General features: G+C 42.6%; 1 protein-coding gene across 1 annotated transcript in view; it reads right to left on the bottom strand.

Annotated features, from left to right (window-relative positions):
- Nucleotides 1-27,651, bottom strand: part of Ror1 (receptor tyrosine kinase like orphan receptor 1) — a 401,244-nt gene that overhangs the window by 107,873 nt on the left and 265,720 nt on the right. Inside the window, exons 3-4 of the mRNA XM_045149154.1 lie at nucleotides 16,661-16,948; nucleotides 16,008-16,038 (exon numbers count right to left, since the gene is read on the bottom strand). Of these exons, the coding sequence (XP_045005089.1) occupies nucleotides 16,008-16,038; nucleotides 16,661-16,948 (319 nt within the window). The remainder of the gene's footprint in view (nucleotides 1-16,007; nucleotides 16,039-16,660; nucleotides 16,949-27,651) is intronic.

Genomic DNA, 27,651 nt, shown 5'->3' with positions numbered 1-27,651 from the left:
AATGTTTTAAAGCATATTTCATTTACCTCTCCCATCACTGGAATCAGGATTCGTATGCCTGGCCCCTAAATGTTCCAATTGCTCTGCACACCAGGCCACTTTATTTCTTAGGTCCAGCCTGGTTTCCCCTACTTCTCCAGTTGCTAAACTTTATTATTAGTAGTATTATTAAGATACTCTAATGCCATTTTTCCTAGCCTTCCCAAGAGAAGTGGGCCAGTTTCACAAGTGTGCTTTGAGGCTCAAATGAGATAGCATGGACTAAATGCTGAACTCAGACATCACAGGAACTATTATCACTGCCAGTCTCTTAAGTAGAAGTTGTTCTCTTTTGTCTGCATGATTATTACAAACCATAGGACATGTTTTATTTGTCTTTACAGGTGACAATTTATCTAGTAGTCTACTACATAGTTATGGGCAAGGGGTTCCATTTTTTCACCATCGGTCCCTGGCACCTAGCAGGAACTTACTATCTGATGAATGACCCCAGTGACTGCATATATACAAGGCAACTCTTATGCCTTGTAATTAACAAGGAGTTTCTGGTTTAGTGCTGATGACTCCAGCTTTTTCAGCATCGATATCACATTTCAAGCCTTTGATTTCCCTTCACGAAATTGGAAATGGCTTAGAGTGCCCCAGGGAAGTGATGGGTGTCTGTGAGACCATTTCTCCAGTGAGGAAAGCCACTGTAATGGGTTTGGGGTCTCCACTGAGCTCTTGGTTAGGCTTGGCACTGTCTTCCTGGGCCAGGGTTGCCCTGTGGAGCCAGCCTCTTTGGGTTCAGCTGTGGGCCAGATGCTGCAGGTAGAACAATGGCAGCATTGATGCCACTGTTCACTGAGCAGGCCCCTGGGCACGGATCACAGGACTTCAGGCAGCTTTTCTCTTCCCAGACAAGCTCAGCTCCACCTCTGCCTTCAAGGTCTGGGGTTGTATCAGTGACACAGGTTCAGGGGGAATAAAACCAGAGAGGTCAACTGAGAAGTGTTCAAAAGGAGGAGTTAGTTATAATGGGAGGTGAATTTTAGTGGGCATTTCCTTTGAATGATGGGATTAACTTATATGAATTAGTCATAGCCAAGGAGTTATAGACCAGCCTTTTCTCCAATTTTACATTTTCTTCCCACAATGATCTGATTTTTGGTCTAATCCAAATTTGTAGTTTTAGTGGGGAAAATATTCATGCATTGATTCTGCACTATGTTCTTGGTACTGTGTTGCCAGGTTGAGTGCTTTGCATGGTGTAATTTTATTCCTTATAACAACCCCATGATGTGGAAATAATATTTCTATTTTTGTAAGTGAGGAACTGAGGCTCAGGTACTTTAAGTAAATTATTGCTCACCACATAACTTCTAAATAACTTATTAGTGGTCAACTTATTCAAACTTTCAAAATGACCTCAATTAACTAAAGCCAAGTAGAAAAGCAATGTCCTCTATTGTTTTAAAAATATTTATTGGGCTAGAGAGATGGCTTAACAGTTAAGTGCTTGCCTGAGAAGCCTAAGGACCCTGGTTCGAGGCTCAATTCCCCAGGACCCACGTTAGCCAGATGCACAAGGGGGCACAGGCATCAGGAGTTCGTTTGCGGTGGCTGGAGGCCCTGGTGTGGCCATTCTCTCTCTCTCTCCCTCTCTGCCTCTTTCTCTCTCTTTCTCTCTGTCACTCTCAAATAAATAAATAAAAATATTTTAAAAATATTATAAAATATGTTAACAAAATGCATTAAAATATAACATATCTCAAAAAAAAAACTTCCAAGTAAAGCCTCGATCTAGCATGAGAATGGAAAAACTTGCACCTGATCCTCTAAGTACCACACACATGACTGCATGCCACTTCTTCCTTGGGGGTTTTCTCTAAACCAGGGCAAGCTTTTTTTTTTTTTTCTTCCCAGAAAGGTATGTTGAAGTGTTCCCTTTGACCTGGATTCTTATCTGGAGAAAACACAATTTTAGGATTTCCTCAGGCTGTTTGCACAATCCCTGAAGGGGTCAATCCTAAAGGTTTCAGAGGAATCATAGGACCTGGAGAAGGGAGCCCTCCCCTTCCTCCTTAGCTTTGTGCATCCATCACACAGGGCACCGCTGGGCACAGCTCACTGCTAGCTCCGGGTGTGTTTAAGGGGTCCAATTTCAAAGCACTCAAGGAGCTCTTACTTTAAGACACAAATAAAAGGTTGGGGCTTTGACTTGAAACTGATAGACAATCTCAAATTGTTTTGAGCCCTTGCTGCACCAAGAGATAAGATCCAATGAGATTAGGAGAATAATTTCCAGCTAAAGGTATGGGGAGTCTCCTTGCTCTGTTGGCAAAGGGCAGGAAGACTGAGCTGACAGGAAGAAGCACAATAAAACCATCTGAAAAATGATGCCCACAATAGCAAGTGTAAATGGGATGGAAAATGACAGTCTTAACTTCTTGTGACAACCCATCAAGCTGACAAAATCTACACTAATCACAGACTTTTGCCAATCTGGGTGTCAATCATTCTCACTCCTTTCTGAAATCTCAATTCAAATAGGTACATGGAACATACGCATGAAAGTGTGAAATACAGAATTGGATATGAATACTTAAAAATGGAAACAAAGGCAAATGGGAGAATGTGTGCTTATAGAAAACATCTAAGATGCAATGTGAGCGACTTTACACAGGCAGTTACTGCAATCTTGGACACACATCAGGACAACACCCAAAACACATCAATGAGTGCCAACACTTGGAGAACATGCACCAGGTTGTGTGCTTTGTAGAGCATGGATTATCTCACTTTATTCTTAAAAATAACTCAATGAAGAAGCTTCTAGCAACCTCCCATATGGAGGAATGGAGAAACTGAAGGTAGGAGTAATTAAAAGGACTTCACTGTGGTTAGCTGATAAACTTGTGGCCCAAGTCCCACCTGCATTAGAAAAACAGGATGCAATATAGATAGGAAAGTTGCATGCACTTTTTTTTTTCTTGTAATCTATTCTCTATATCCAGAAGTGTGAGTGATTAAATTTAAAACAGTTTAGGATGGGCTATCATAAGTTAGGTTTCAAATATTCAAAGAATATACTCAGATCTCATTGTAATATAAGGCCTATTGTTGGATTAAGCAACATGAATGAAAGCATTACTCCAAATCATATTCACCAAGCACTTTTAAAGCCCTAGCTACAGGGAGGATGAAGCGAGATTAGGAATGCCAGAAGCACAGTGCCTGGGGCCCTCTACAGAGATCTCTTCTTGTTATCATGTGCTAGGGGACTGTCCTGAGTGCTTCCACAGAGAGCAAATGCAACACAGTACCTAGGTATGACCACCTTTGTTTTTAAGAGAAAACTTGCAAAACCAAAAGATCAATAACTCCTCTGACTCACTGAGGTGCTTCCAGGGGCCCACTGCTATCCCCCCTCACCTGATGCAGCCTACACAGGTGGCATGGTGTGGTGTGGACCTTTCCTGCAGTGCATAATTCTGCACTGGAGAGCCAGCCAGGAAAGTCCACACTTACTCCTGCTGGATTCCAGGCCCTTTAGTACCTTCCCTGTCTGTGTGAAGCCACTCCACATTTCTTGCCCACAAGAGAGCTTCAGTCCTCTCAGCACTTTCATTTAAGTTTTCATTTTTTTGAGAAAGGGCCTATGGTACCCTGGCTGGCCTTGAAGATGATTTTCCCTCCTCTGCCTCCTGAGTGTAGGAACTGCAGACATGAGCTACCATGCCATGAGCTATCAACACTGTGAGGCACACTGCATTTCTCCTGAACCTCACTACCCTTAGGACCCCACTAAAGTTTAGCCATTGTCATGGAAATCCATACATTCATGTCAATTTCTTCCTCTCTGGACTTCTTACAAAAGTGACTTTTTTTCTTATTTAACTATACTCAACAACATGTAACTTTAACTCATGGGAGTAGAGGGTTCCTATAAAGGAGCCGCCCAGTGGCTTAGGGGCACGGCTGTATCATCAGATATAGCACAAGGGTGATTTGGTCATGCAGCTATTCTGATTTGGTTAGGAGTCAGCTCCAGCCACACTGATAGTAGTCATGAGGCATGCTCTCTCCAACTTGAGAGGAAAACAATCGACTCTTGTCAAAAAAAAAGGGTAAAGCTGGAGATGTGACTCTGTGGCCAGGCCCTGGGTTTGACCCCAATAAAGAAGTAAGTCAACAATAACAAAAGAGGATGAATGGTCACTGAGCAGGCAAGAACAGCAGATGTCCTTCCCCTTCCTGAAATGAATTCCTCAGCTAGAGAGTAGTAACTGTCCCTCACTGGTAGGCTGTAATCCCACTAGTAACTGCTGGGCAGCAAGAGAACTCTTCCTAACCTGACCTCCAGTGGAGCAAGCCTGGCCTGGGGCATGGCTACAGAGGAGACCTCAGCTGTCTGACACAGCATTTTCATCCCACAAGGGATGGTTTGCACTCCTGCATGTCTTGTTAACCCTTTGGGAACTGGGGAAACCCAGTGCAGAGCTCATTAGTGGCTTTCCTTCAGAGCTCTTCAAAGACGCCTTGTCATTTGCCAATGTTTTTTTTTTTTTTTTAATATTGTGCAGACTGCAGGCTAATCCACCTTCAAATGATCTAATTGCATTGAATTTTCTCTCAAGAAACAAGTGTGGAGTGGTAACTTCTTAATTGTGGGGTATGTGCTGAATGTCTTCAAGATTACTAAGCCAAGCACTCCCACTGAAGCTGGGGAAGTTCCACTGGAAACTTTCAGGGGAGGAAACTGGGAGGTGGAGAATGGTGAGTGGCAAACTGGTAATCTTCAGCAAGTCCATTTCTTAGCTGTGAATCTATCTCTAGTTGTGCTTCAACGAATTAAATGAGAGTTTTCATGCAGAGATTCTGGAGGTTCCTCTGTGCCAGCAAAGCTTCACCAGCCCATTTTCTTTACAGAAAATGGAAAAAGGACATGGGCCAAAAGGAAAAGACAGTGGAAAGCCTCCGGGGTCTCTTGGCCAGATAGGACCCCAGGGATTTCTTGGATGTGCTACTCTTTTAGCCTAGCAACCTTGACACACCTTGCAAACAGTCTAGTTGAACACAACAGACTCACACAGAGGGGTAAGCTAAGCCACACAGAGCTGGTGGCAAGGCTGAGTATGGGCATGGGGCTGCAATGCTTCTGGAGTCGGTAAGAGGAGTGCACACAAGCTGGCAAGGTTTGGGAAAACACCAAAGGTCATTTAACTCAGTGTTTCCTTTAACTGGTGTTTATCTTGTTGACTCATCACAGCAATTCTGCGTGTAGTTATCTGAATTTACCTTTAGCAAAAGCCAGGCTCTCCGCTGAAGCTGGTGCGTAGCACACTGGGATCAGACCTTGCCTGTTTCTGACTCTCAGATGATGCTCCTCCCCCTGCCATGCCAGGAAGACATTTGGGAGCTGGGTCAGAGTCACACACAGGTTGTTGCAAACCCTGAGATTCCTGGCATGTATAGGTACAGATAGTCCTGTGCACCATTTCCGGGAGGCCTGGGAGAGCTATGATTTTTATTAGGATGATGTCATGCTTCAAACACTAACATGCCTTCTGTCAACATCAGGCTTACAGGCCTTTGTTCTGCCCTCCCCACAACCATATTTATATTGGCCCCACTTTCCACATGCATTTACAATCCCTTATGCCTCATCTGTACACAAGAGCAGGAATGAGGCTGTAAAGGAAGCAGGGTTAATCTGAGGAACCTGATGGGCCCTGTACCAGAGGTTTTTTTTGGCGGGGGTTGGGGGGACTGGCCACATTACTTTCAAAATCCAGGGCCCCCAAAGAACCTCCATGGGTCACTTATGTATAGACAACTCTAAGAGAATTCACAGAAATCAGAACCTAACAGGTATAAAAGAGCCTCCATGGAGGGCTTGCTGTGGGCTAGGAACTGAGCTCAGTGAAAGGCACACATCGTGGCATTTAGTCTGTATACTCTTTTGAGTAGATGTTATTATTATCTTATTTTTTACAGAAGAAAACTACTCACAGGTTATTCTTCAACCTCAAAGGTTCTCCTCTCTGTGCCAAGGGGCACTTGGCCTTTTCCTCAATCACTCATTGAGGTTTAGGCATTAATCAAGAGCCTCTTTGTGTGGGGGGACAGATGCTACAAAGATAAAGGTTACTGTTCTGAGAACAGTGTTTGCAGCAGAATGTGAACTGAGGAAGGACAAAGTGGCACATGAGAAGAAAAAGGGCATCCCCTTCAGGATGGGGCCCTGGCATCCAGAAGAGGAGAGAACTCCTCCTTACTGGCTCCCTCCTCTCCTAGTATATGGCCTGTAAGGATGTGTCCAGATTAGGCAAATGCAGATAGCAACAGATCAGTGGCTGCTGGAGGGTGGGGGCAGGAGGAGAGGGCAAGAGACCACTAAGTGGGGACAAAGTTTCCTCTTTGTTGAAAATATTGTTCTGCTATTAGACAGTGGTAATGACTGAATCCTTGTAAGCATAGGGAAATGGTGAGCTTAGCAAACGTTATATGCACTTAGAACAACAGCAGCAGCAGCAGTGACAATAAAGTGAGTAAGGTTTTACAGGGAAGTTGGGTATCTAGAGCTGAGCCTGGCTTCTCACTGGGCTGTCTACTCCCACTGTTAGGAACAGGATCTGCTGGCCTGAGCAGTGGACTGTCAAAAGAACCCTAATCTAAAACAATAACATTTTACTTTGCCACTTCATGTGCAATTTCCCCTTGTTTTTTCTAGGGAGGGTCTCACTCTGGCCCAGGCTGTCTTAGAATTCACTATGTAGTCTCAAGGTGGCCTCAAACTCATGGTGGTCCTCCTACCTCTGCATTCCAAGTGTTGGGATTAAAGGTGTACACCCGGCTACCGTTGCTCTTTAATTCAGATGGTCACCTACACCATCACATGTGTGTGTATGCACATTGCATATGTATGTGTGTTTAATCCAACAGAAATATAGCCTGCTGAATGCTGCTTTGAAATGTCAGAACACCACTCCTAAATGTCCTGTGTCCTGAACGAGACATTTCTGAATGTCTGAGCCCTAAACAGAAAACTGACTCAAACAGGTGCTATTCTGGAGAAGTGATAAAGTATAACATCTGGAATCTTCCTGGGTTTAATCAAAGCCTCATATTTTATCAGCCGAACCCTCTGATCTATGAAGTGGGGCTGGCTAGATCCCATTCAATGACATAAAGTGTGCTTGCTCATCTTCACTGTCGACTTTACCATGGAAACACACCTCTTGGTATGTCTATAGTTAAACCTTTCTGAGAAGGTTTAACGGAAGTGGGAAGCCCCATCCTGATTGTGGGCAGCATCATTCCACGGGGTTATAGAGAAATCAAGCTGAGCACCAGCATTCATCTCTCTCTGTCTCAACTGCCACACAATGCAAACAGCTGCCTCAGGCTCCTGCTATTACACTATCCCCCCATGTTAGACTATATCCTCTAAAACTATAAGCCAAGATAAACTCTTCATTTACTATGTTGCTTCTTGTCACGTATTTGGTCACAGCAATGAATGCATCATGCTCCTGCAGTGTTATGCAGATTCCTGGCCCAGAACAGCACCTGGTATTATCACAGCTACCAAATGTTGTCTATAGAGTTCCAAGAAGCAAGTATCTAGAAAATTTTTGTCTCTAGTTTAGCTTTCCGGAGTTCACAAACATTTCTAGACCCCTGTGAGCAATGAAAAAGGATTTGGAATATGAAGAAGACAGGCATGATAATTGACCCAGTTTTCCATTTTGCGGGACAGGAGACTAAAATACCAGGCTGCCTCGTCAAAGCTATCAGAGCAGAAGAGATAAGAAAAGCATGGTCTGAAAATTACAGTATTATGGGCTTAAGACTTGTTCTTGCTCAAATTCCTTTATATATTTTCTCTTGGAGTCTTCACCCCCATTGAAACTTTGCCTTTTTACTTACACAGTAAGCTCATGCTTGCCCCTCCAGCCCTGGCCTTTGCACCAGGCAGAGCAGCACAGCCTAAACTTCTCAGAATCGTTCCACAGGAAGGCTGGGCAGGGATGGGAATTTTGAACACACGATTTTCCAAGTCTTCTCTTTCCAGCCTGCCTCTGTGTCCAGCTTCCAAGAGGCAAGGGAAGCAAGCTGTGCTTTGAGTGCAGGCGCTGATTGTTCACCAGAACTGTCTGTTGTGTTGATGCTCTAAAAGCTAAAACATGGTGTTAACACAGGGACATGGGCCTGGGATGTTTAATGCAGGTTTCCTTCAATGAGAAGGGAATGGGAGAAGGTATTTTTCAAATCTTGTTATGTACACATGAAATCACCTGGGGTGACTTGATGACATACTGTGTCTGGGCTCCACTTGAAGACATTCTGACTTAACTTGTCAGGGCTAGAGCCTGAGTCTGAGTAATTTACAAAGCTTTCAGTATGACCATAATGTAACACTGAGTTGATAATCATTGCCCTAGATAGTAAGACCCCAACTCTATCTTTTGAGCATGTGTGAACATAGTGTGAGGGATAGAGACAGACAGACAGACAGATAGACACACACACACACACACACACACACACACACACACACACACACACGCATGTCCACACTGGGAGGGGGGAGAGTAATGAGAGCTGACAGCACTTGAAAAACATTTTAGCTAAAATCTAGGCATAAATTTCATATGAGAAAAGTGCCTCACTTGCTCCATGAAGAGGAAGACATTGTTACCAAGAAAGATGGAGAATCAATGTTGAAATTATGTTTAAAACTTACTAAGATAACTCTTATTTCCATGAGTTTTCCCATATTTTTTCCTAGTTATTTTCCCACAACTTAGTGCTGCAGTCTAGCACTGTAGTCAAAACTCTTATATTTTGCCTTATCACAGATCCACAATTTATCAGCCCATAGTCAAATGCTTTGTTGTGGGTCTATGGCAGCGCAGTGTATCCGCCAGGGTTGTATGGTGCTAAAAGCTGCTCACTTCAAGTAGCAGAGAAGCAAAGGGAGAAGGAGAATGGCCCAGGGTCCCAAGATCCAATTCAAGGGAAGACTCCTAATTACCTAATTTTCTCTCACCAGGCCCAGCCTTTTAAAGGTTCCACACCCTCCCAGTAAGATCAAACCTTGAACATGGGCCTTCAGGGGACATTCCAAATCCAACTAATTCAAAGGCCAATTATGTGTTGCTTTTTTTTAAATAAAGCTTACTATTGTATTCAGTTATCCTTTAATGCCATCAAAATTATTGATGGCATTTCGTTGGCCATATCAGTTGTTTCCCTGCAAAAGCTCTGAGGGTTTAAGATGTGATGAATCAATAATGAAGCTGTATTCACAAATCGCATATGCAAGCCAGTGTCCTTATTTTCCCATCCGTCTCCAGACCCTTTTAGGTAGCTTAACAAAGCCATCAGATCATGTAAAAACACCCTCATGAAGAAGCTCTTTTCAGCACCACATCATGCCTTCTTGTACACTTAAAGGCACTCTATCATAAAGCCTTGTGAACAGGAGGAGCCTGTTGTTCTGTTTAACATGAGACAACAGAACTTGCTTCTGACCAGCCGCATGGCCCGAAGTTTCCCCTACACCAGTGCAACATCACACCACAGCCCCTTCTGGACCTGAGTGTGTGACTCAGGTGACTGTTCTCCATACTTATTTCTCATTCACTTGGTGTAACTGGATATGCTCTTGTCTGGAATGAGCAGATGGGAATTCATGACACTTGAGAGGAATACTGGCACCTCACAGTGGAGGAAAGCAGCAGCAGCAGGTTGCATGGATCCAGGATCTTGAACAAAGTCCCATGATAACAGAGAAATCAGCATAGTGAGCTTCACAATTAAATATCAAACCTAGTTGAAACAGATTTTCGAAGGCACTGAGTCAAAGTTCTTCAGTTTGCAAATAAAGAAACTTGGGTCTCACAGAAGGTAAGTCATTTATCAAGGGTCATTTGCTAGTGAGTGACTTAGAGAAGGCTGGAACCACATCTCTTTAAATGCTTACTTCTCAAAATGTGCAAAGCAACAGCTCTAGCAAGCCCCAGGAGGATGGTGCAAATGCAGAGACTTCACCATTCAATTTACCCCAGTTGTCAAGTACACATCCGGTACTGTGCAAGGTCTAGAGACAGTCACGACTAACCCAAAGACCAAAAAGCTCCTGGCCTAGCAAACAAACTTCCATAACTTGTCTTCCTACAAGGCAAGGACTGCTCTTCTTTCTTTGGATGTGCCATGAACAGAGATGCTGTGCCAATATTCACAAAAATCATATTAATTGGGAAATTTCCACACCCCAATACACAGTATTGGGTGGCTGAGTGATAGGGGTGGGTTGGGACAGAAGTTGGCTTTTCAACTTCCCCTGAGATTGGAAAATCCTTCTTAGCTAATCTCTCCACATTTCCACCATCTGCCTTGCCTCTGCAGAAGGCTAGGTCTAAGACAGCTTGATGAGATTGCAGGAGTCAGCCGCCTCTTTGGAACAGTGGCTCTCTGTGGCCGGCCAGCCGTTGTGATCCCTGGTTTCTATATGATACTTCATTCCTACACTGCCAGAGTAGCTGTGTTGAAAGTTCTCCTTGAGTTTGCCTTGAGTTGGAAGTTATATTATCACTTCCTGGGTTGGACCAGCACCCAGCTACACTTTCTCACTGAGGCTGAGACTTGGAAACAGATAAAAGAGGGGGTAAAGATCATCAAAAGCTACTTGCTTTTCCTTATTTTCATTGTTGAAACACACTTTAGCCAAAGGCCAAAGAGAGAAAAAGGAAATAAAGGTTTCAAGGTCTCTGGCTGAGGGTCACAGCTGAGCATATTGTCCACAGAAAGACTGACTGGAAAGATCACCTAGCCTCATTGTTCAAACACTAGTGATGATGATATTACTATTCCATATTATTAAGCTCCTAAATGTGTCAAGTATGCTACTATCATGTGTGTGTGTGTGTGTGTGTGTGTGTGTGTGTGTGTGTGTATTTTTTCTTGCTAGTTAACCTAATCGTCAGTATCCTATAACATGGATACTTAAAAAATAAACATGTCATTTTTAATAGACAGATTTTCAGAAGGCTTCAGATGATGAAGGAAAGTGAGAAGCCCAACATAGGATCATGCTAATTAATACTAATTATATACTAAGCTCTACCCTTGGGTTTCTCGTGTAATATAAGGCATGTGAGAGAAGAGATGGACAGGAAAAAGCTGAACCATACTAGGAATAGAGTTTTGTCACATTTAAACTTGCTCTGTGCTCTCCTCCCTCTCCCGCATTGTGTGTAGCCATGAAAGGAAGCAGTTGCTAGAGAAGGCAGAGTGGGCTTGCAGCTCCTCCAAAGCCTCATCTCCACACACTGACATGGCTTGACCTGTTGGCAACTCACTGGAATAGTCTGTTCACAAGGATTGCCTTCCTTTGAGAAGACCTGGAGGTTCACAGTAGGAAAAGCCCTTGACCCAGGACATTTGCTAGGAAAAAAAAAAAACAAATCATGTTTACTTGAGACAGCATTACCACAAAGCTTGGGAGGACAGACACTGCTGGAGCCTGGGAAGGACTGCATGACAGGGACAATCTCATAAGAGGAAGAAGAAATCAATTCCTCATTACATTTTTCCTCCCAGTTGGAGTGCAATCTTTTTGCACAACAAATATCATTTCCAATATTACCAACCATCCATTTTCCTGTTACTTTCATTATATTCCAATTGGTACTTCTAAAAGATCTCAAATATTAGGATAATATACTTAGCAAGAGTTTATGTGGCTGAGAAAGATTTTACAATATTAAGAGTTATGGAATGAGTTGTGTCTCCTCCCAAAATTAGAATGCTGAAGCTCTAATCCCCAGTGTGACCTATTTGGAAATAGTGTCTTTACAGAGGTCATCATGCCAAACCAAGGTTGACAATGCAGATCCTTACTCAGTGGCTTTTACAACAAGGGGCCATTTGGAGACCTACACAAGGAGGCTGCTATGAGAACACTAGGGCCAGATGGTGGGAGCCAATAAATGCCAAAAAGTGTTGGTGACTCCCCTTCATCTTACAGTAATGTGTTGCATAACGATGGTTTCATCAACAATGGGCTGCATAGATATCAGTAGCCACTTAAGATTATGATAGAGCCAAGAAATTCCTATTGCCTAGTACTAACAGCTGTTAAAATACTTCAGACTGTGAAATTATATGTTTGTGGCAATGCTAATGTAAAGAAACCTAGTGCACCAGCTGTACTATAAGTGTATTCCATAAGTAGACCTGGGGAGATGGCACGGCAGTTAAAAGCACTTGCTTGCACAGCTTACTGGCCTGGGTTAGATAGCTGGTATCCACATAAAGCCAGCTACATAATGTAGAACCAGTGCCTGGAGTTCTTGGCAGGGGCAAGAGGCTTGATGTGCCCAAATAAGTAAATAAATATTTTTAAAAGTATGCCAAACAATGTACAGTACATGATATTTGATCATGACAAACACTGGTTTATATATTAGGACACTTTTCATCATTACTATGCTATCCATTATTATGTTAGAGTACACTCCTAGGATGTTTGTTGTGAAACGGTGTGTTGCACATGCTGACAGCAGCCTCATACGTCTCATATTAACCTGTGTACTGACTGCGTCTGCATCAAGTGACTGATCTATATGGTCAACATTTGTGTGAATACATTCTGTGACATTTACACAATGATGAAATTGTATGATGCATTTCCCCAAATAGATCCCTACTGAGTGGTGTATGACTGTGCACTTCAACTTCTAAATTTAGAGGGCAATGTGTGAGCATTTAATAATGATTATGATATATGATCCCCCTTTTATGTTGAACATGGTATATAAAATTCTCAGATCACATCCAAACTTAAATATCAACTTGGGAGTTTTCCTGATATTATTGCTAATGACTCAGAAGAATGAAGTTTCTCCAGATGTGAGCAACTTTTCAAATGCAAGGACACATACTGTATAAAACTCTTGTGTAAAATAACATTTTGCTAAAGCGAAGGCAAAAATTACATGGAACTAATAAATAAAAATGTACAAATTATATACAATGTTCTGGACCATGAACAAAACACTCAGCCACATAATAATTAAAATACTTATTTTTGATAGTTCAGGCTCTCAGTCATAGAAAAACTATAACCTTACATACACACACATATGCATATAACTTTGTGGGTTTGTAAGTCTGTTTGTCAATGTTGGAGAATGGGACATATTTTACCTATAGTTTTGCTAGCTTGATTTATGGGTTTAGACACATGCATGTGGTTTCCACTGTGTTCCTACTTCAGATCATGTGACTGTAATGGCGGACCAGTGCCTAAAGAAATAGCAGAAGTCAAACCTAAAGTCATGAACAGAAACAACCCAAACATCTCAGACTTGCTCCTTCCCTAAGCTAAAACACCATTACAAGAACTTCCCATGGAAACCTGATGGTAATTCCTTGGAGTGATAGCCGTCCTGGGCCATAGCTCAGGCCTTAGCTCACAATAGGTCTATATACCTACTGTAATCCACTGTTCTGATGTTCAAATGTGAAGATGGCCTTGGATGTTTCTTTTTATTTATTTTTTTTTTTCAGTGACTTTTATTATGCTACTTGCAAGTAAATAGCAATTTATAATGGCATGTCACTTCCATTTTAGAAAAAAATGTAAAAGTTAACAGAATTCTGTTGAGGTGTCCTTTATGTCATAATCCTTATGACACTCATTTTGTTCACTTCTGTCTGTCCTTTCTATTTTTAAAAATATTTATTTATTTATTATGAGAATGAGAGTATGAGAATACCAGAGCTTCCTGCCACTGCAAATGAACTCCAGGCACATGAGCCACTTTGTGTATCTGGCTTAACCTTGGCCTGCAATTTTTGTAAGCAAGAACCTTTGCTGAGCCATTGCACCAAGTCCACTTTTTAAAAAACATTGTTTTGTTTATGTAAGAGAGAAAGTATGTGTGTATGGGCATGCCAGAGCTTCTTGCCACTGCAAAGGAACTCCAGATGCATTTTGACATTTTGCATCTGTGCAACTGGCATTACATTCGAACATAGACTGGCAAGTTTATAAGCAAGCAACTTAAACCTCTGAGCCATCTCCCCAGCCCCAAAGGGAGGAATATTGAAGATAGAGAGAGGAGAAAAGGCAAAATAAGAAACAAAGAATATCAAAGTGCTGACTAGGAATGTCAAAAAGATGGAGATTGAGCAGAAAAGGCTGTGTAGGTTTCCCAAACTTTGTACTTTAGGTAACTCACTCCAAGAAGACATGGCTGTCACAGTCAGTTGTTGATGACTGGACCTGACAGACACATGGGTAACAAATATAACAGAAGAGCTGGATGCCAACAGATAACTTTAGTTGTGGCTACGTGGCTTTAAGGAACTTCAGTATCTTCTTCATGGATGTTAGCCCATAAAAGTGCTGGATGATTTTGGTGTAAAATTAAACCATATGAGGGCTGGAGAAATGGCTCAGTGGCTAAGGCACTTGCCTACACAGCTAGAGGCCCTGTGTACCCATATTCATTCATTTTTTCCCTGTCGCTCTCTCTCTGCTTGCAAATAAATGAATAAAAATATTTTAAAAAATTAGACCATGTGAGACTAGGTTTACAGAAAGATGACAGCAAAGAAAGAACGAATGCTTCCAAAAGTGAGAACATTTATGTGTTTAAAAATGATTTGGGATTCTAGAGGAGTATAAATACAGCAAGAAGAAAGTCAACAGCCCCAGGCTGAATAGCTAAGAAAGACTAGTGACCTATAAGACTCAACCTGAGGCAGGGATTACCAGCCACATTTGAAACCCAGATTAATAGGAACAAATAAGGCCCCAGTGAGAGAAACATTCTTATATCAGGGAGCAAAAGTTTTAATCTTTGTTTAAAAAAGATTTCAAAAGAATTTCACGTATAAATGGAATTGGTGGGACTTTTTAAAAAAAAACTCAGCTTCAAGTGATGCAAAGCTGAGTGACTAAACTTCCGACTTGTTTGAAGATGAAGCAGTGTTTTCTATCTAGGCAAGCAGAATGCAATTAGCACTTGGTGATTTTAAAGACTCTTTCACAGTTGCCTTTAACTGGCTGATGAAATAGCACAGCAGTGTGGCTGAAGGCCAATGTTTATTTTTTCCCAGTACCTATTTTATTAATGGGACTGTGGGCCACTGGGCCTCGAGGCACACATCAATGTACTAAAATACCCCACACTATAATTAAGGGGCGCAGAGGGGATTAGAGCAAGTTAAGTGGCTGTTACATTTACCCTGGTGTGGTCTAGGCTGGGCAGGGTGATACTGTCATGGCAGACCTAGTGAATTTTACTGCAAAAGTCTACAAAAGACAAAAAATTTCTTGCAGAGTAAGGATTTCAATAAAGGGGTCTTTCTCCCCAAATAAAAATATACATGAAGAAAAAAATTTCCTCAAGTAGATATTTCTAGAGTGAAAGATGAGAATCCTTTAGCCAGAATAATAAACACATCAACAATAGTATCATTTAAAGATGTTGAATCTTTAGCATCTGCTGACAAGGGACTCGGAATGCATCAACTTTCAGGGAACTCTCAATCCAAGTGTGGGCTTTTTTCCCCTGTGCGAGCTGTAACTTCAGCCTCTGAGTTCTTTGGAGGGAATAAAGAATAAAGTGATCACCAAATTTTACCCTATTCAATAATTCAAAGCATCAGAAATGCTTGCAGAATGTAAAACAGACCCCTGTAGCTGAAGAAAATGGTCCTGAGCCAGCACTCTATCATTTTTTGTTTGATTTGACCAAATCCATTGTTACCACTAATGTTAGATCCATTTAAGAATAATACATGTCAGAAGAATCTTGCTTTGATCAGTCAGATTCAAGACCAGCATGCGTGAGATCACTGCCAGCGCAGGCCTCCAATGACTTTTCCTATCAGAGGCATCTGGAAGCACAGCGTTTTGGCCCAAGCACGCGACATTGCCTTTTTCCAGAAACCTGTAGAGAAATGCTTAGAAGTGGCCGAAAAAGGAGACTACGAGTACTTACGAGGATCCTGGGCTTGCAGTGGGAGGAGGCCCTGAATAAAAAAGGAAGAACAAAAGAACAGTCTAAGGAACTGGAGAATGCAAACACATTACAAATTTACATTCCCATCCACTCAGGGGTGATATTTATTTTTCTGGAATTTACTGCTTTGCCCCAGTTTCCTACATCCACCTCTGTGAAGAAAAGCATACCCGTGAGAACATGTCTATTTCAGGATCTGAAAAATGCTCAAATGCCATCAACCCAGCATGTCTTCAACTCTACAGGAGCTGAGGGAATGAACACAGTGTCACTGGAAACAGCTAGCAGCAGCTTGGAGCCAGTGAGGGCAGCTGGATGATAGGCAGAGCATGTTTCCAGCTTCTCTAGACAAGGAGAATCCTTGCTGAGAAGAGCTCAATGTCATGATGGCTTAGAGTAGGCAAGGAGGGGACAGAGAGAACTGGGCTCTATTCTTGCTCTGTTTTTTTCTAGCTGGACAACTTGATGGTGATAATTATCTCCTGGTCCTCAGATATATCTCTACAATGGTACAGTGGTGCCAGCTGGAGTCTCATAAGTGCTCCTTTCCTCCTCCTTGTCCTCATGGACTCTGACTGTCTTACAACATTGGGTTGGGGATTAAAGCCCAGCCCTGGACAGAGACTGCTTACCAAACTTGACAAACAGGACCCCAGTGGTGGAAACCACTTTCTTGCCATTGGTTGCCACGCACTGGAAGTAGCCCGTGTCTGTGGTGTCGAGGTTCCTAATCCGCAATCGAGAGCCATAGCTTGTTGCTCGGAAGGAGATCCTGCGGGGCTCTTGGACCACAGGTGCATCATTTTTGAACCAGCGGATGGTGGGAGGTGGATTCCCGGACACTTTACAGTGCAGTTCAGCTGTCTGGCCCAGGGATGTGGTGATGTTGTTCATTGGCTCATCAAGGGTCAGGTAAGAACCTGTGGCACAGGGTCAAGAGTCAGCGAAAGGGACACTAGCCTAATTGGTGATGTCCTGTCCAACAAGACACAATGGTATCTTTTAAAAGGATGTAACAGCATTCCTTAAGATAATGCCTACCACTTCCTTTGCCCTCTGCAAGCATGCACACAAATGTGCATGGCATGCATATGTATATATACACACATGAGCACACACACACACAGGCCAGAATGACAGGGGAGAGCTCAGCCTGGAGCTCAAGAGCTCCTCTGGGAGGCAGGCAGCACAGAACCAGAACTGGACACTCCCTGGCATGCTTTGCACAGACTTCCTGTTTTACCACATGGAACATGAAACACATGGACCCCAGGGGCAAGACTTAATAACATCAGAAACCAGTGCCTCCTCACAGAGACCACTGTTGAGTACAGTTGGCTTTCTCTTGTCAACTGCAAGTGGATGGCTGTGGGAGGATAGTGGTACAGTTTGCCACTATGTTTTCAGGTACTATGGCTGAAGTACTGTCTTTTCCATGTCAGGATAGTAAACTGAGGCTCAAAGAACATGAAGATCTCCTGCAGAAATCACAGCTCATAAGAGGAAAGTCTGGGATTTGGACTCAGGCCCTGTGCTCTCCTGCCATGCCCTTTCATGCTTGTGCATATCTGGGAGGCACTGTGCTCCTTAAGTCTGAGCCCAGAGGTGCTCCAAGATCCTATGTCTTGTTCTACACCACAAATGGGGTCACAGACCTAAATGTGGGGGATGTAAAAATTCTGGCAAGAGTAACAGATTTCTCAATGCACAAAAAACTCACAAAAATTAATTCAAAATCAAACAAACAATGAATCTGCTTTTGGCATTCCTTGCCTGTGTTGTATCAGACTACACCATGGCCTTGGTCCTGTGCACATGACAGGCACTACGCATGCCTTCACACCACATAATGTCACCAATGCTGCCTGAAACACCTCAGCTCAGGTTTGAGACCACTGATGTGATAAATGTTATTACTCTCATACAGTGAGATGTACTCTAAGTGTGTTTTGCTCTACATGTTTGCTGCTCTTAATATAGGAACAATAATAGTTCCATTATAGAAAGTACAGACTTTTAAGCTGGGCGTGGTAGTGCATGCCTTTAATCCCAGCACTTGGGAGGCAAAGGTAGGAGGATCATCATAAATTCAAAGGCACCCTGAGACTACATAGTGAATTCCGGGTCAGCCTGAGCTAGAGTGAGACCCTACCTCGAAAAAACAAACAAACAAACAAAATTCAGACTTAATATTTTCCTACTGTTGTTCCTCAGCATGTAAGTTTATTAGTATATCTTTACATTGTATCATGTTTAATTTTAAAAATTGCTGTTTGAGTTGCTGACTTGAGTTTCATAAAAAATTGCTAAATGGATTTTGGCTTGAGAATGGGACAGAATTTCTATCAATGTCTGAAATGGTCCTAAACATACTACTATCATTTTGTATTATGTAGTGATGTGAAGTGGTATTCTCAGCATTGATGATCATAATATCAAATATCAATTAAATCTGAAAAATGAAGATGCTCTATGCCCTGTGGTATCAAATGTTCAACCTGATGGGTGTGGTGGTGCATACTTTTAATCCCAGCATTTGGGAGGCAGAGGTAGGAGGATCACTGTGATTTCAAGGCCAACCTGAGACTATATAGTGAATTCTAGGTCAGCCTGGGCTAAAGTGAGACTCTATCTGCAAAAACAAAATAAAGTTCAATCAAGATTTAGATCTTAATGTAAACATAAGCAGATGCATCATCTCATTAATACTAAAATTTGTCTTCACCTTTAATAAATGGTCAAATTATCTGTATAGGGAAGATTTTAAAATATATTTCCTTGTGATTTATTATATTAGTGTTTAATTTATATACTTTCTATACTTATATACCTCAGGTCACATAAAAATTTCTTGGGCAAAAAGGGGCTTTGAGTGGAAACAGTTTAAGATGCCCTGCTCTACACAAGCACTTGGGAGCCATGAGACCATTAATTTCAAGGGACTATGTCACATCTAGGCAAAAATTTGAGACTTGGAATTTAAAAAAAAAAGTGTTTTTAATAATGTAAGAAAAGGAAATGCCATTGTCCCTCTAGTACCCTGCTATTATAGAAAATGATAACCACAGTTGACAGTTTTGAGTATTTATAAGGTGCTATATACTGTTCTAACAATCTTACTCACATTAATTTAGTTATACTTGAAAATAATCTGATGGAGACATTACAATCACTTACATTTTAGAGATAACGAAACAAAGCACAAAGAGGTGGAACAATTGCCCAAAGTCACACTGCTAGAAAGTAGTAAAGTCAGGACTTGAACCCTGGCCTTTGGACACCAGAAACCATACAGTACAACTACACTATAGTCTTTTCCTGTTCTTTCCACAACTGTAGCCAGGGTACAAAGCCCTTTTGTGCTTTTTAAATCCATGTAGCCCGCAGCAATCACCACAGGCCCCAAAAGAATAAGTCAGCAGAGCCACTTCCTGAGGGCCAGAGGCTGTCCTATCTTCTTGGAGAGAGTGGAGTGACGGCCCAGGCACCCTGCATGGGAGACCTTGCAACCCAACAAGGACATGCAGGGGAGAGGAGGCGGTTTGTGAGGTCGCTGGGAATTGAGACTTCATTTCCTCTTCTCCTTTGGTGCCCCTCGTTGCTACTGAGAACTTCACAGGTATTTAATAAACACTGGTTGATTAAGTATGTGGAAAGCTCAAGTGAATTTCAGGCAAATTAGCTCTGGAGACACCCCATTTATTACTGAACCACTTGACAAGATGTCACATCCACAGGCCCACAAATCCCTCCCAGCATTTATTACTTCATTTTAAAGTGCTTGCCCATCTCTCCTCAGGGAGGCAGGGCCAAGAGTTATGTTCACATTCCGACAGGTGAGAGATTCAGATATAAATGTTTTCCAGCCTTTGCCATGGCAACCCAGCCAGCTAGCCAGGGAGCAGGTCACAGTCAGAAGAGGCCCAGGCCAAAGTCTCAGCTCCTTTGTAGAGGAGGGAGAGGTTCCTGTGTGAAATAAAATGCTTAGCTAAACATAAAGCATGGCTGCCAAACACAATTAGGTCATCGCAATGGACTCCAAGAACGTTCTGTTCATGCTATTGACCCACAGCCACTTTGCACACACTTTACCATCAATACTTCTGATTTACTATCTCAGGAAATATTTTTTATCTTAATAAACTCAGTGCAAGGCATAATCTAAATCAGCCTGTATGTGCATGCTTGAGTTGCAGCCATAAACTGCATTTAATAAAAATCAGCCGAAATAGCAGGGAACTTCCGAATACTCACAGCCAGTTATTGGGAAGTCCAAACACATGGGGGCCATGGGATGGAGAAACAGGAGGCAGGTAAGTGGGGACATTTCACACTGGCCAGCCACACTGGAGGCACAAGAAGGGACTGTTACACCCGGGCTTTGGTGTTAGATGGCTTGGCTTCCTAACCAAGCACCTCTTACTTGCTGCCACTCAACCTCTCTAATGATCAGAATGAGCTAATGCTGAATGGGATAAATATTAAAATTGCTCCTAAAATATTGGCACCGGGTAGAATCAAATTTTTAATTTGATTGACCTATGGTGGAGTCTGGGTGGGAAGATTTTAAATGTTCCCCAAACAATTTCCCTGTGGGGTTAATGGGATCACATAGTAATAAAGTCACTATTTTCTGATCAGAGATTCCTGCCAAGTCCTGAAACTAACTTCTTCCACATCAATCCCAGGAGGACTCCCCACCACAATTGCCACAGATCACAAGAAGAAACCACTGCTCAGGAATTAAGCATAGAACCAAAGGTCACATGACTGATCAACTGAAATCCATCTCCATAGTGCCAGAGGTCACATGACTGGTAGAGTGAAACCTTTTCCAATCCAGACACTTAAGGCTGAAGTCTCCAGTACCTGGTCCAGTCAGAGGGGGCATGACAAAAGTTAAACATTTTCTGGAGGAGCAAAGCCACTGCTGACTCGAAGACACACTTCTTCCAAGTGAAGAGATGCTGTGTCAGGCCGGCCCTTACTCCTAAGGGATTCAGGACTTCTGAATTGCATTCTGTTAACATCCTGAAGCTACTGAGAAAAGGAAGGTGTAAAGGGGCATGTTGAGATGGACAGCTGGGGATGGGGACAGAAGGGTATCTGATACAACTGGCCCCAGTACATCCAGATGACACAAGTACATCTACAGGGCTTGAGCTGAGGGCCACCGAGTGACATGTATGGGTTTCCAATGGACCAGAAACAACAAATGGCCAGTGATGCAGGGAGGAGCTGCTAAAGCAGAAAATATTCTGCGAATGTGTATGCATACATCAAGACTGGTGGGGGGCTGTCTTCCTTCTGGAGGAGGCCCAGCAACCTCAGAGACAAACCCCAAAGAGTTGAAGACAGGCTTGCTTTAATGAATAAGCTTATTTTGCAAATAGTCATTTGTATATAAATAGACTCTTAAAAGTTCTTCTTAAGTAGTTAGGACCTTTGCAGAAGTAGAATGCCTAGACCGAGGCTTCTTTGTGTCCCACTGTAAGTGACAAAGGCGGAAGGAGGGCAGAGCGTGCAGCTGGCTCCGCCTCGCACTGCAGGTGCGCTAGTGCACTTTATTCCAGACCCAACTCTGTGAAGTGAAGAGGGGTTTTCAACACCATGGTAATGAAGTCGGCAGGGTTTACAGAGGTGAGTACTGGGGAATCAAACTCAGGTCATCAGGCTTTACAAGCAAATGCTTTTAACCACTGAGCCAATCTCTGCAGCCCCTGGAGCTCAGTTCTATCAGACACCCATTTGCCCCTTTCTAGCATGCTACTTAATACCCTCATACCCTCAAAAACCTTAACCACTGTTAACTGACCATGTGACACCTCTCATACTACAGTTCTTTACTTTCAGTCCTTAGTACCTCCTCCAACCAGGGTATCTCATGGGGCATGGGAAGCCATCAATATTACTCCAGTGACTCTCTCTATTCCCAAGTCTCTGGATGTAATGAACTGGATGTCTGTGGACCCTAAAATTCACAGGTTGAAATCCTAGCCTCCAATGTAATAGAAATAGGAAGTAGAGGCTTGGGAGGTGATTAAGTAATGATGGTGGAGCCTTTATGAATGAGATTGATGTCTCTGTAAAACATGGAAAGGGATCTTCATCTCTCCCAACATAACAAAATGCAAGAAGGTGAGGACATAGGAGCTAGAGTAGGTCCCTCACTGGAGCCCAACAGGGATGGAGCCCTGGACTTGGCCTCTTAGCTTACAGAATGGTGAGAAATACATTCCTGATGTGCATAAGCTACCAATAGCATGGTATCCTAGCAACCCGAACAGGCAAACCATGGACCTTACCGTTTAAGGACTCAGATTTACCTTGATTTCTGATTATTTCCATCACTGGGATAGCAGAATCATTTTGTTACTTCATGTTTCTTATGTATACATGCTTCATTTTAATTGAAAAACAATGAGAACATCCAGAATTTAGGAGCTAAATCATTTCTAACCACCAGAATGATAGTTTCATTTTAATATATAAAGTTATCCAAATGAAATTTTAGATACAAAGTTTCAGGGTTGAGACTTGATTTCTGGTTGTTGGAAGCATAGTTATAATTTGTTTCTGGCCTTTATAACCAAATCTCACTCATCTTAACTTTAAAATGGTAATTAAAACACACATGTACATATGTATTTGCACACACACACACACACACACATACACACACACTTTTCTCATCTTTAGCTGAATGCCATGATACTAAGCAAATCCACGGGCCTAGAAATCTGTAGGTATTGGTATATCTTCATTCCTGAAAGTGACTTCTATCATTTCTCAGTACTGCAAAACCAAACAAATAACACCACCACCACCTATTCCCATAATTCAGTATAACCTAGTAAGACTCTAAAGAGCAGTTCTGACTCCAAGGCAGAGGCCCTGCATGCACTCTATATTCTGAGAGCTGTGATCTCCTCCATGAGGGCAGAGTTTATTAACTTTTGAAAAACACTGACAGACTTTAATTAGAGAAGGGCAGAAGCTTCTCAATGAACTTCTAAATGGCTGGAGATAGAATCAAGAAGGCCAAGCCTGAAGTACATGGTTTAGGCTATGAGCCAATGCAAGCAGAACACATGCTAAGTTGGCCCTGTAACCTTGGTCCCTTGAATGGGAGATGCTTCCTTCTGTGTGCAGGAAAACCCGTGGCTGCTTCTAGGTTGGCATGTAAATGCCACTGCTGTGCATTCTGCCCTTGATGGAGCCCTAGCAAGGAAGAAGCCACCATATCCAGGGCCTTCAGAGACATCCAGGGTATGCTTTCAGTATGTTGTCCAGGCTTTATGACAGCAGCTTGCCCAGGCATGGTTTTAAATTCTCAAGCATTTGATGGCTCCAACAGGAGTGTGGGTGGCTTTCCAAACGAAGTGTGTCACCCTGGCCAATGAATTTTTATTCCCGTAGGGACTGTGCAGTCACAGCATCTCAGTTTTCTAGTCACATCTTGATTGAGCAGAACCTGAATCCCTTCGTGTGTCAATCAACATTCCAACTGGATTCCACCGAGGCTGACATTCCAGTGTCAAGTTTTCACAGAATGTAAACTTCTGGGACCATAAGAGAATGCACAAACCAGCCCCCCCCCCCCACCCCGCCTTCTCCATTCTCCAAGATTTGTTTCAAAGTCTGAAAGAATCTGCTGACTTGGCCATGTCTCAGATTGCTTGTTAGCAAGGCAGTGACTTGGTTAAGTGTCCATCACCTGAGTGGTCTCTTTTATGAATGACACAGTTATGCCCTCAAAGTTTGAACCAAATTCTTCAACGATTTGAGCTTATCTGTTTTAGTGCTTTTACACACACACACACACACACACACACACACACACACACACACACAGAGCAATCTAGAGGTAAACTCTGATGGACTAATTTCTTAGTAGCTAGAGGCAAAAATCAATTCAACACACACAAAAAATGTGAATTCTAGAGATCCAGCCAGGCACCTCTCATTGTAGTTAACCTATGACTGGTAAGGGCAGCTCTGCAAATGTTCCACAAGCAGATGAACATGGAGTCGAGAGCCTGCACTCACAAATCTTCCTCTTGGCTACAGCAAAGCAGGTAATGAGACCATCATGAGTGAGTATGATCCAGGTACCCTCAGGTGACCAAGGCTTATGAAGACAGAAATGCTAGCTGAGTGTTGAGAGACCCCTCTTATTTGTTTACCATAAAATACAATGTTTTGTTGTGCACACTTATGCTTAAATCATCTTTTACTTTTTGTATTATTCCCTCAGGTTATTTACTAAATGTGCCTTTGACTCTTTTTGCCAGGACCCGAGTGTGCTGTGTGCTGCTGCAAACTGATTAAGCAATGCTCAGTACAGAGCTGCATGAGAGCATGAGTCCCACCTCACCTGCCTACTCAGACTCACTCCCATCCCATGCAGCCAGTTACAACCCCGAGAGTGAGTGTGGCTGAAAGAAGCAAACTAGCTACAATGTAGGTAGCTGTCAGTGACGTCTGAAACTTGCCATTATGTGATAAGATTGACTTCCAAATACAAACAAAAGCTCTTGCAGCAGGAGAGAGTGCACATTTCCTTTTTAATGTCCCCAATGCGAAGAAGTGTGAAGCAGATACAGAAACAGGGCTGCAAATTCTTTGACACTCTGCATTAAAAGCTGGCATCTGTGGCTGGAGTAATGGCTTAGCAGTTAAGGTGCTTGCCTGAGAAGCCTAAGGACCCAGGTTCGATTCCCCAGTATCCACATAAGCCAGATACAGAAGGTAGAACATGCATCTGGAGTTCATTTGCAGTGGCTGGAGGTCTGGCACGCCTATTCTATCTCTCTCAAATAAATAAACAAATAATTTTTTTTGAAGCTGGCAACCCTGTTGCCTTCCTTTGCACCTATTAAGTCTCTGTGAGTAAGAAACAGAATGTTGCAAAAATGACACTGAGGCCTGGCATGGTGGCACATGACTTTAATCCCAGCACTCAGGAGGCAGAGGTTGGAGAATTGTGAGTTCAAGGCCACCCTGAGACTACATAGTGAATTCCTGGTCACCCTGGGCTAGAATGAGACTCTGAGTATGTGACTTCATAGGTTAGGTTAGAAAAGGCTTGAGGTAGTTCTTTTGGGAACCTTCAGCTGTCAGTTACCCTGGGGAGCCTCAACTCTTCCAGGCCCTACGAGACAGTCTTGTTAGCCTAGTTATCAGAAACACAGATAGATGATGGAGTCTTTAGGATGACCCAGGTAGCAACCATGAGGGACCCTGAGCATGAAGCATCTAGCTGACTACAGGCAATTCTCAGATGACCCAAGGGAGGTAAACAGCACCACACTGCTGCTCTTCGAAGTCATTACATCTGGACCGTTTGTTATTTATGATAGATGGGCGCCTGACACACACTGCCCATTTGAGATTCTGAGAAGTGAAATGAATTAGACTGGAAACATTATTCATGATGTAGCTTGTGGTAGAATCTGAGCTAGGTTGAGATGGTGATGCTTCCACACAGCTTGAGATCCCACAGGAAGTACGGTAGAACACGGACTTCCATGATGCTAAGCATCGACGGTGGGAGACGGCTCTGCGCAGTTCCTGAGTGAACTCAACATGATGGATGAGCAAAGCCAGGTAAGTGTCCCCCAGAGGGACAACCCCATAAGATAAAGAACTATTTAGAAATTTCTTTTATCTTTTTTCTAGTTTATTAGAGATGATATTCATTGTGCATTCTAGCATCAGTCATATAGTAAGAGCTTGCTTACTTCCTTTGTATAAGATGAATGGACAGATGGATGGATGGATGATTGGATGGATAGCATCAAGGAGCCTGCCTAGAAAAATCAGTGCCTGGCTTGAAACCCCAGAGGGATAAGTGAACCAGGACCATGGCTTTTTTTCTTTTTTTACATCTAGTGTCTGGTTTCCTTGTCAATCATAAGGACTAAGAGATCTGAGCTTTGTTACCAACTTGTGGTGGTTTGATTCATGTGTCCCCCATAAACTCATGTGTTCCAAATGCTAGGTCCCCAGCTGATGGAATTTGGGAATTAGATCCTTGGAGGAAGTGTGTTATTAGGGGTGGACTTCTGGTGTTACAACCAGTTTTCCCTTGCCAATGTTTGGCACACTCTCCTGCTGCTGCTGTCCACCTGATGTAAGCTAGGAGGTGATTCCAGCCTCTGCTCATGCCATGTTTTCTGCAGCCATCATGGAGCTTCCCCTCGAGTCTATAAGCAAAATAAGCTCTTTCCTCCCACAAGCTGCTGTAGTTGTGCTTTGTGCCAGCAATGCAGGGGTAACCACAATACAACTTAAACTTTCTAGGATATCAGAGAGTGAGAGTGAACATATTAATGTGCTGTTTAGAATCCTTATAATCAAAGAAATGTACACTGGAGAATTATACACTGAAGGATAATCTGTCCTTCTAAGACCCCATGATATGATATAACAGTAACTAAGTTAAGGTATGTAAGAGGGTGAAGAGTGGCATACAAGGTGGTGGGAACATTAACACATGATTGAGTAGTTTCTGTAGGACCCTGGCAAAGGAGTCTGACTAGGTCTCAAGAAAAACAGGAACCCAAAACTATAAAGGTCAGGAATGCCCTTCTAGCTTCAATCTCTGGTTCTTGATGAATCTGCTTAAATCTCCTTGCACACCAATTTCCTTGGTTCCTCTGTGCGCACAGTAAGTATCCTACATTCCATGTCCCCAAAGCTGATTTCCCACCTCTACAAGTAAGTCACAACTGACAGAGCAAAGAAAATGCGACTGGCCCTACCTGGGTCAGGTGTTCTCTGCCCAGCCAATCAACTCTTATTAGTGGGTCAATGTTACAAATACAAACATGGCTTCTGAAGGGTTCCCTTGCTAAGGTAGGCATTCATTTTCCTTGAAAGATTTAAATGGAAAGTCTAATACAATGTGCTAATGATGTTAATATGGATTATCTTAAGAACTGAAAACTCTCTACCTTGAGCTTTCCTTCCAAACATGTGAAATTCTTTCCAAATCCATGTTAGAAATGCTGACACATTTCAGGAAAATCAGTTAATTTCAAATGCACAGGGGTCCTGCACAAGTGTTACTTTCCAGCCCTATGGGAATGTGTACATACTGAAGACGCTGACTCACACACAGGTCAAGCTCTGGCCTCAGGCACATGCCTCTTTTCTTGTCACTTCATCAAAAAATCTGAACAACTGTCCTCATTGTGCTCCAGTGGTAATAGCCCAAAGCTACTGAAGCTTTGGGTGTCACATTAGAGTCACTCCATTTGTGGATGGCTAGGTAGGAACAGCAGGTCAAACTATTAGGATACTTTACAGAAAGGTAGGCACCTCAAGATCAGTGCTAGTGACTCAAGAGATGGCAGCTATTGCTGACATCTTGACAATCTTTTAGGGTCTGGTTCTTATTAGTCCCATTTTTTGCCTTTTAGAGGGCTTATTTATTTATTTATTACTAAAAATGTCAGGAAATTTGGAACAGGAACTTATAATAAAACACGTCCCCTGACCCTGTGATCTATGAATCTTTCAAATAAACAAATACCCAGAGAAACCTAAAAGAATGCATCTCCTGGTGTTTGTCTGATATTAACCATCATATTAATCTCTATTTAGTAATTTCTTTTTG

The sequence above is a fragment of the Jaculus jaculus genome, chromosome 5 (genome assembly GCF_020740685.1).
Source record: "Jaculus jaculus isolate mJacJac1 chromosome 5, mJacJac1.mat.Y.cur, whole genome shotgun sequence".
NCBI lineage: Eukaryota > Metazoa > Chordata > Mammalia > Rodentia > Dipodidae > Jaculus > Jaculus jaculus.
The sequence above is the reverse complement of the archived record's forward strand: the minus strand, read 5'-3'. Positions and strand labels throughout refer to the sequence as shown.